Raw genomic sequence first — 10,382 nt, 5'->3', positions numbered from 1 at the left:
GAAAACATTTAGGCATTTGCTTTAATGATTTTCCTACTGTATTAGAAGGATAATTTGATGCAAAATGTTAATGATAATAAATTCATTTCGAGATAAATATTTACTCTGAGGTTGGCAAAGAAGCAAAATGGCTAAGGAATATGTCATTAGATTTAAAGGTGTGGCCACAACCTATGCCAGCCATTGTTATATTTGATGATAGTGAGACTATAATGTGTGTGACTCACAAATAGAAAATCAAGACATATAAGCTTAAGACATGTTTATATAAGAGAATTAATTGCAAATGGACTATAGCATAGTGTATGTGAGATCTAGTAAGAATTGGGCTGATCCATTAGTCAAATCATTGACAAGAGAAGAGTAAAACAAACTTGTGAAGAAACCTAAACATCAAATATAACTTTACTAAATAGATGTTAATATGTATACACTCAGATATTCTTGTTGAACTTCAATTTGCAAGGCTAATTTAGCCACATATGGACATTTTACATGGACTTGCTTTAGAGCTCAAACATGATATAGCATTTGACAACCTAGTCCTGATCATGTTTGGGGAATCATGGTAGCCCTAGTTGGTTATTTCTACCTTATTGATGTGGATCCGATCTTATTTTCCCTCCCTCTCCCTCTATGTAAAATAAATTTAAAACACGAAAGAAGTCCTAATCATGTTTGGGTGTTGAGATGTAGACTTGCCAATAAGATTATATTTAATTTGGGGGATTTTCAAATGTGAACTTCCACGTGAAATGGTTGATCAAGCAGCTTATTTAATACTTTTCGAATTTCGAAAGTCAAACTTTTTAATTTTGATTATGAATTCAGAGATGGAACCTTTATGTTTTTCTAAAAAAAAAGGTTAGATATTTAAAAATTGCATTAAAAAAATACTATAAGTCATAATAATTAAAAGTTTAAAATATTTAAAATGTATATGAAAAAGTAGTGGTGAAATCTGAGAAGTATCATGTTTTTGGGATAGAGGGAGTAGCTTTCTGCAGCTTTGGTGCAATTAGCCAAGAAGTGAGGCAATTGAAGAGCAGTCATAAGGTACTTTAGGCCCATGTAAAATAGAACTTATCTGAGTACGAAATGATGCAAACATGCATTAAATCAGTGATCTGTGTCAAAAGGAGGTAATCTAATCTAAGGCATTGATTATTTAGGATGTCGCCAGCCCACGGTACTACATATATTTTTTCACTATCAATCGACATAAATTAAATGCTTCAGCAATACCATTGTACATTATGAGTTCGAGGCTATAATATCTCGCCCAACCACGTTATCCTTCTTGTAACCATGCTTTGATTGAAGGCTCCAATTTTCAATAAATATCATGAGAAAAGATACTCAAACAAAGAAGGTTGTACATTTTTTTTCTCCCATGCTCTCCGTTGGTCAACAACCAAACCATTTTGCTTAATCGTTTTCAACTACGTTATTATGTATTTTTTTTGTTGTTTTTCTTTTTTTTTGGGGGGGGGGGGGGGGGAGGGGAGGGGAAGTGGGGCCATGGTACTAACTTCTCCAGGAACTGCTTTGATCGAGCTAGACTACAAGCTAGATAATGAAAAATTCGGAGTATTCGTAGTTATACAAACATGAAGACCAAAAGAATTACAAGGAGAGTAATTCTGGAAACCAAAACAATAAGGAATAGTAATAATACACAATAGGCTGCGTGTTTGCCTGTGGAATGAGCAAACTTCTCTTGCTACTTGTGGGGGACGAGATGCGGGTAGAGGTTCGATATATGTTCATGCATGAAGTCATGCCTTGTTAAGATTCCAGCGATTGGAGCCCTCTACAAATTCAAAAGAGCTACATTTTCAGGACATTATTGTAAAGTAGTAGAATGCAGAATAAGCTACCACAAAGCAAAAAGTGCATAACAAGAACACGAAAACCACGCCCCAACCCCCGAATGCATGGATCCACTTGTATGCAACTGTGATGTATTAGCACATGTAATATTGCAGATATAAGTTAATGCGTTCCAACTCATGCTATCGACATCTAAGAATTCTCACAACATATTCAATGGATTTCAAATTAAATACTTTTGATTGAGATGTCACTTGAAATACTTAGTATTAAAGTATCACTAATCATTGATGGTTTTGAAACCTTTACTCCCACCATAGTTTACTAAATGAAGTTCCAATCCGTCCAAATGGGCCAAGATGATCCTAGTTCCCAAGTTTCCACTAAAACTAGTGATGCAGATCATACACATTATGTACTAAATCAATGTACAAAAGGAGATCAGAAAAGAACATTTCGGGAAAAAATGGCAAAAGAAACAGGGGACAGAGGGGGCTGGAGAGAGAGGAAGGGGGGAGAAGGACTTACCCCAGTTTTCTTTGGGACAACACACAAGTGTCTGAGTCCAAGTTGTCGGAAAAGGATTGCAGCTTTGGCCAGAGACATGGTTTCCACTACTGTGTATGGGGATGTATTTGTTATAGGATGGAGATCAACATACATTTCCATCTCCTCCTGCGTGATGACGAGATCCTCAAACTTAAGCCCCTTCCCTGATCCTGGCTTAGCAAAATCAAACGCATGAAACCTCCTTAAAATACTGGAGCCGCTCAATACACGCTGTTTCATGAATTTCTTTCCATTGAGCAAGACAAGTAAATGAGACCTTAGAACGAGCCCACACAACTCTGGTGCCTCTGAGAAAGGTGGCTCATCAATCACAGGAAATCCATTATGCCTAGTATACTTCAAAGCATGCACGATGTTCCCCACCTTCTCTACACCTGAAAATGACAATAATGGCCCAGAACAAACATCTCCAGCGACCAAATGCCTCATAAATGGTTCAGCATGAGCTTCCAAGAAAGGCAAGCCTTTCATTTTCACAATTTGGTCATACACACCCTTGTTAAAACTATCGGCCACAGTTTTTGATATGAGAAGAACAAGCATCACCAATGGAAGCATTAATAGATTGTTTGTGAGCTCAAGGAGTATGACACAAATTGATACTGTCATTCTCATGGTACCACCAAGGAAAGAAGCAGCACCAAGTAGCGAAAACAGGCCAACATTAAGATTGGACAACGAACCCAAGGCTCTGCCAAAAATACGCCCATAGGAGGCTCCAGCAAGTATGACAGGAATGAAAAGTCCAGAAGGAATAGCAATTCCATAAGTGATAATGCCAAGGCAATATACCCCAGCAAAGAAGACAAGAAGTGAAGAGATGTGAAATTCGTTTGAATTATTTGAACTAAACAAATTGCGAATGGCATCATCATTGGTGTTCAGAAAGAGGGATGCGAGATCATTGTAATGCCCTGGTGGACACTGGAAATTCTTGTAGCTTCCAGAGCGACCTATAGTTGGGCATTTCTCCTCCAAGCCGGCAGGACAAGGGGTGCACCTTGCCAGCCATGGTAGGCCATAAGAGCAACAAGAAGTCAGGATAGAAACAGTCATGACAAGCAAGATCTTGAAAGCAGCACCTCTCCTGTAATTCACTGCCAAAAATTAGCCAAAGGAAAAGCAGAAATAAAGGGAAAACCAGGCAGAAAGAATATCATGATTATCATTTTTTATTCCAAGAATCAGCCAAAGAAAAAGGCAGGAGTACAACCACAATTTACGCACCAAGAAAATTCTACTTGTGGAAATAACAGCTCATGTAACTTACTGTAGAGATGGCATCACAAAATAAATAAATAAATAACCAACGAATACATATAGTATATCTTTTACAAGTACTAAATAACTTCGAAACGAAGAACATTGATCAAACATGTTTTGGTGGCAAAGAGTAAATGACCCATTTAAGATGAACTTTTCGAACTATGTACGCATGCTTAGGTGAAATATCCTGATGAAATACACTGTTAACCACAAAATCATTATGGATCAGTTACAGTTATCTACCTGGAAATCCAATCTGCAAAAGAAAGAAAAGAAAAATATAAAGTTGAAATCAAAAGAGAAGTGAGACATGCTTCAGGAAAACCTTGCATACTTCTTAAAATTGTTACTTCATCAGACTAGAACATGCACCTACCCCTCCACTGACTAACAACTGAGAGAGAACTAAACATATAGTGTTGGCAAGAGGGGTTTAGAAGACTAACTCATTAATGACGCTGTAAGTCCGGAGGACCTTGTCGACAAGATAGTTATAAAGGCTTCCCAAAAGGCCTCCAAGTACTCCAATTAAAATTATTGCCAATACATCTATTGTGTTGTAATTAGATACTCCTGAATTGACATCAAACATTATCAAACCTCCTTGCCCAAATAGTCCACATTTCCCACTGCGACAGAATTGTATGAGAGATCTGAGCACCATAGCAACGACAGCAGTTGTGAAGAAAGTCCTCCAAAGTAAAGCACTTCGCCACCTAAAACATCAAATAGAACGATCGAACATTTTGAGATATAAGCCTTCTTATGAATGCAAGCTAGTATCAATATGTGTGTGTGCAGCTTTGTGCGTGTGTGTGTGTGTGTGTGTGTGTGTGTGTGTGTGTGAGAGAGAGAGAGAGAGAGACCATGATGCTATTTCTTCAAGAGCAAAAAGGACTCCTCCAACTGGGGCACGAAAAGCAGCTGCGACACCAGCAGCAGCACCACAAGTGATCAAATCCCTACGATCACGGTCGTTTTTGAAGTATTTTAGCCAGTTCCAAGTTAAATGATACTTGCGGGAACCCCCTTGTCCAAGTAAGTTTGCTATGCAAGCACCAGTATGGACCATGGGTCCTTCCTTGCCAACAACAAATCCAGCAGCAACACCCAAAATGGAACCAAAAATCTGCCGAGTGCAAAATGTCAGAGTTAGTGTTTTCGAGAATGACTTTCAGAGAATGAGCCAATCAGCACTATAATAAAGCATGAAGTAGGGTAAATTACAACCCATTGAACAAGAAGAAACAAACAAACCACTAAAACAATCATTTAATGTGAATTATGGTGCTAACTGCTTCAGCTTGTAACTTATCATTTATAGTGGTAAATGATGTCTGTGAGGAGAATGCCAGATTGTTGATATACAGCAAAATAAAAGAAGATAAAGATACACCTCCAGAGTTCATTTTAACATGGCAGTCTGAGAAAACAAACCTAAGAACGAACAAGTGAAAGGGCAACAAGCAGGGATAACCATATCAAATGTACCTAATCAGAGGAATTTAAAGCGCGTCATATAATGCAAATCAATCATTTTTTGCCACATAGTTATTTTTGATAAACGAGAAATCCATGAGGGCCAGTAGCGCATTGTTCGAAGTCGATGGAGAATTCCCCCATATTCTTCTTCACTTAAATACCAAGTTTTGCCTGCGGTAGAGATTGAACCTATGATGTGTGCCTAACCACACATCACAAGATGCACTCTTACCCTAGACCAAAGCTTCGGGGTCTTTACTACACAATTTCATTTCTAATTTACTTCATTGATGTCCATAGTAAGGTAAAAAAGGATGAACTGGACTGCAGTGCACAAATATAAACATGGTTATCTGAGTGTTAATTCATATTCAGTTATCCTTAAATCAAATATTGTTATTTGAAATCTTTATTATTGTTGTTGTAAGTTCAATTCAGTATAAACTCAATAGCACTAGTAAGTAGTAATAACATGATAATTTGTTCTTTGGAAAAGAAGGAATATACCAGGATAAGCAATTTGAAAATGCTAATCAAGTTACATGAACAGTTGGAAAAATAGTATCAAGTGATACTTTTTACAAGCCAGATAATCATGCTTCTTAGAGATGTCCATGTGGCAAGTAACAAGAAATACACGAGAGGGAAAAAGACGGAGAAACCCACCTTGACAAGTAATGTACTTGGAGCCAATATGGAATGAGCATCGATACCATTTAGATATGCTTTTACTTCAGGTATCCCAGACCCTGCAGCTGCAGGTGCAATAAGTGCACAGAGGGCCGCAGCACAAGTTGCAAGAACCACATTGCAACCCGCAAAAGCAGCAAATGCCCGGAAATATCTGCTCTGAAAGTAAAATAACTTAATAACTTGAACAGAATGAGTCGCAGGCTTTTGTCATTTATGCATTCGTAGTTGGTATTTTGAAATCACAACTTATTTGATAAACTATAACTTGATTGAAGTTGTACTTACTTTCCTTCAAGCATTAAGTTGCTAGTTAGCAGTAGCTTGAAACCAGCAATATTTTCCACTCCTATGTTATTAAAGAAACCAACAAGGCCAGTACTTAATCCAATGAGAAGCACAAGAGTCCACTTGAGAAATATATATTGAAATATCTGGACCTTTTTCCTAGATCTCCAGTCTTGCTTGAAAAGGTCATTTTCTACAATCCTGCATAAAAATGACTAACAAGATCAAAATGGAACGTTGGATATATACTTCAAGTGAATATAGGACAGATAAAAGTTACCAGAAAAACATGTATTTTGGTTAACTGCAAGTTACTACAAAATGAAAAAATAAATCTTGGGTAATTATTAAATGATAGAGAGATTTCATTTGCGTTGAAAAGGTATTAGGACGCTGGCCAGGATCTCCAGCGTATAAACTCGTGAAGCAAGCGCGTTCAGGAATTCGTCGATAAAAGAAACAAATTGTACTCCAGGACCAAAACATAGGATTTGAGGGTCCAACCTCAGAAAGAAAACTTCTGTGTTCTGATCAGCATAAGTCATTAAGATTTCAACCCCAACTTAAGTTTGTAATTACCAACTATATATATAATACATAGACTACAAAATTTGAACATCAGAGATCTCTGATTTCTTTCACCATTCATATCTCTTACTATGGAAGTTCACTAGTTTTTCCTTTTAATAATATCACAGCAAAAGAATCTTTTTCCATCATCACACTAATTGCACAAGAAAAATCTCAAGCCCGAAGATGTTACCAGAAAGTTGACTAATGACTACCATCCTAAAAATAGTCAAACTATAATGAATCCCTTCAAGCAGAAAATTCATAGAGACAGACCCAGATATTTTAAAATAGAGGAACAGTAAATTGATTGATTCTGCAATAAACTAAAGAATAAAAGGAGCAAAAGAGCACAGAATAAGAGAAAAGTAAGTAATCATACTCGTAGTCGAGGCTTTCAATGGGGTAAACATTGGCTCCAACAATAGCGATTTGAGAGGTGTTGTTGACTCTGCTCTTGGAATTAAGCAAAGGCTCTCTTATCCCACTTTCTGAAATTGTCGAAAAATTTCTCTCCAATTCTATTTTCTCTTCCTCCACCATCCCTCCTTCATTCTCTATGTCAACTTGGTTCTCCATACGCCTCAATTTCAAATTAGTTTGAGATCGTACATACAACCAAGTATAACTCAATCTCAAACTAATTTAAGAGTTGGATCCAACTATATGAATAGTCTTTTCTTATCTAAAAGTTACTGTATGTATTATGAATAGTACGTGTATGCAGACAAACCCACATATAGGAAAATGGAAATGATCATTGAATCTTCTCAATCTGCTTCAATTATATATGGGGTGGGTGGTGGCCGGTGGGGGAGGTGAAAGAGAGAGAAGCGGGAGATCCGTGACAGATTATTATTTTATGTAACAATCTGTCAGGTATGGACAGGCCCAAACAGTTGTGGAAAAGATTAAACAAATGTGTGTGGGTTCTGAGTGGCGTTTGATATTTTTATTACATCAGGAGTTCTTTTCGGCGGCTACATCGGATTTCTATATTAAAAACCTACGAATTTAAACTCGAGTTCGATCAATATCTCGAAAAACATTACTACTACTAAAATTGTTTTTACAAACTGCTCTTAATTTTTTGGCTGATACATCTTTCAATATTTTCTAGGACAAACGACCCATTTTATATTTTTTGTGTTTTTTTATCAATGCCAAGTGCCGCATTGGTCCTTGATTAATCTGAATTAAAAAAAGAGAAAATACTTCTGGTAACGACTCAATCAATCGTTTAGAGCTTTAGCATTCCGTTCGGTGGTTTGGGGCCTGAGTAGCTTCATATGATACATTATGACTTGCGTATATGGTTGGTTTTGATTTTCGAGGGGTTCAGAGTTGATTCGGAAGAGTGATTCTTAATTTGAAAGCTTTAAGTTGGAAGACTTGACGAAGGTTTAACTTTTGAGTAGATGGCCTCGGATTTGTGATTTGATGGTTCCTATATGTTCGTATGATGATGACTCTTTGATCTATCGGTTGACTCTGTCTTTGGACTTAGGCGTATGTCCGAGTTTGAATTTGGAGGTTCCAAGGAGATTTTGGCCATATTTGCCGAAAGTTGGCAATTTAAAAAATTAGAGAATTGGTAGGTTTGACCAATAGTTGACTTTGATGATACTGGGATCAGATTGGTGTTTCGAAACTTTAAATAGGTTCTTTTAGTTGATTTTGACTTGTGTGCAAATTTGATTGAAATCTAGAATGTTTAGGCATGATTCAGACGTGCTTGGTGAAGTTAGAAAGTTTGAAAGTTAAGAGATGAATTTTGACATCGATTCTTGATTTTGATGTTAATTGTGGTGTTTTGAGCACTTGGATAAGTTTATATGACGTATTTAAACTTGTTGGCATAGTTGTATAGGGTCGGGGGCTCGGGTGCTATTGAGTTGATTTTAGACCATTTGAAAGTGGTTTGGCAGATCTAGTACTGGTGTGTTGCCCCTGCAATGGTTTTTGCGCAGGTGAGAGGTCGTAGAAGTGATGGGTTGGTCGCACCTGCGCCTTCGTGGAAGTAGTCGTTCTTGAACAGATGCGAGGTTGGGCTGGCTGAGGAGGTAAAGCAGACGTGTGTATCTTGCCGCACCTCAAAGCAGCAGATGCGGTAGTTTCTCCCAAATGCGATGGAGGGCTATATTAGTGATGATTGTAGATGCGATCGTTGTGTCTCAAAAGCAATATCGAGAAGCGACTCTTTTGTTCGCAGATGCAAGACCACTAGCTAACTTTATAATTTCGAGGGTTTGGCTCATTTTTCTCAATTTTGAGTTTTGGAACTCAGGTAGAGGCAATTTTAGAAAGGATTTTCACTATAATTTTGAAGGTAAGTGATTTCTACTTGATTTTGATAATACATCTTATTTTCCCATGGATTTATACACTTATATTATGGAATTTGAAAGAGACATTTTGGGAATTTTGTCTACAGTCTTGGAGAGTGTAAATTTCGGATATGAAATTGATTTGGACGTGGTTTTAGATTCTAATCAGATATTTGGACTCGTGAGGCTATGGGTAGACGGGATCTACCTCTTGACTCGGATTTTGGCCATGCAGGACCGAAGTTAACTTTTGGAGATTTGATTAAAGATTGAAGCTTTATTGCTTAAAATTGTTTCCTATGGCTTTATTTGACATTGAGTTGTATTTGACTATATTCGAGTCATTTGATGTTGAATTTGAATAGCAAGGCGATTGTTGAATGATTAGAGCTTGCAGGGTAGAGGTAAGTCTCTTGTTTGTCGTTGTAGGAGGGAATTCTCCCCATAGGTGATTTATTTTCTACTTGTTGCTAAATTTAGAAGCCACGTATATGTGGGGTAGTGAGTGTGTATGTGTAGCTTGGTTATGATCATATCCAGTAAATGTTTGGCTTATGATTATGCCTTGAATGGATTAAACTTATTACTCATGTTTCATTGATTCTATGACTACATGATGCCTCATAATTGTGGTTTAGAAGCATGTTCAGGGTTAGGACCTGTTGAATTGAGAATAAATAATTGGGTTATCATATTGAGTTTTTGTGTCGAGTCGTTGTCAAATGCTTGTCCTATTGATTCATGATTTGGTGGTTAAATGACTTATTTCATTTTTGTTTAATTTTATGGTAAGACTTTAGAATGATAAAATTGCTTATGGAATTGTTGAGATGTCGTGAGTTACATGATTAGCCATTGTCATCTTTTAGCCATATGTGCTTTTATTCGCATTTCTATTATTATGATCCGGTGCTTTTAATTATATTGCCTCATATGTATATTTATAAGGTGGAGAGTAAAATATTGTGAAAAGATGAGAATTTTGGCATGCGAACCTTATGAGCGGATATTGATTATTGATGATGTTATATGAATCAGATTGCATGCCATAACGATATTTTATGTGGATCGAGTTGTACACCACAACAATATTATATGTAGATCGAGTTGCATGATGCAATGATATTATATGTGGATTGGGTCACACGCTGCAATGGTTGTACATATGGACAGGGTTGCACGCCACAACGGGCGCTTAGATTTGGTACCATCCCTCTAAAGTGAGGTGATTTCTCATGTTACTTTGGGCCCTGTGAGCTCATGCACTCAGATTGGTGCTAGTTTGGATACTTGATCAGTGTTTGATATATGAAATCAGTGAGATCTGGTATTGTATTGTGAGCATGGAAGTCTCGA

General features: G+C 37.2%; 1 protein-coding gene across 1 annotated transcript; it reads right to left on the bottom strand.

The window, feature by feature from the left end:
- Positions 1 to 1,574: 1,574 nt before the first annotated feature.
- LOC104219537 (chloride channel protein CLC-c-like) lies at positions 1,575 to 7,422 on the bottom strand. Its single transcript, XM_009770230.2, has 7 exons — positions 7,082 to 7,422; positions 6,130 to 6,330; positions 5,818 to 5,995; positions 4,536 to 4,798; positions 4,116 to 4,385; positions 2,362 to 3,490; positions 1,575 to 1,813 (listed from the first exon to the last, which is right to left on the bottom strand). The coding sequence occupies exons 1-7, from the start codon at positions 7,276 to 7,278 to the stop codon at positions 1,724 to 1,726; spliced, it is 2,328 nt and encodes a 775-aa protein (XP_009768532.1). The 5' UTR covers positions 7,279 to 7,422; the 3' UTR covers positions 1,575 to 1,723.
- Positions 7,423 to 10,382: the final 2,960 nt, after the last annotated feature.

This window comes from Nicotiana sylvestris, chromosome 7 (genome assembly GCF_000393655.2).
Source record: "Nicotiana sylvestris chromosome 7, ASM39365v2, whole genome shotgun sequence".
NCBI lineage: Eukaryota > Viridiplantae > Streptophyta > Magnoliopsida > Solanales > Solanaceae > Nicotiana > Nicotiana sylvestris.
This window is presented reverse-complemented; position numbering and strand designations above follow the sequence as displayed.

Excerpts from the sequence above, each read along its gene's own strand:
- LOC104219537 (XM_009770230.2), bottom strand. The coding sequence starts at position 7,278 with ATGGAGAACCAAGTTGACATAGAGAATGAAGGAGGGATGGTGGAGGAA. Across the intron at positions 5,996-6,129 it reads AACTTAATGCTTGAAGGAAA|ATATTTCCGGGCATTTGCTG; the intron begins GTAAGTACAACT and ends CTTTCAGAGCAG. Across the intron at positions 4,386-4,535 it reads CTTGAAGAAATAGCATCATG|GTGGCGAAGTGCTTTACTTT; the intron begins GTCTCTCTCTCT and ends TTGATGTTTTAG.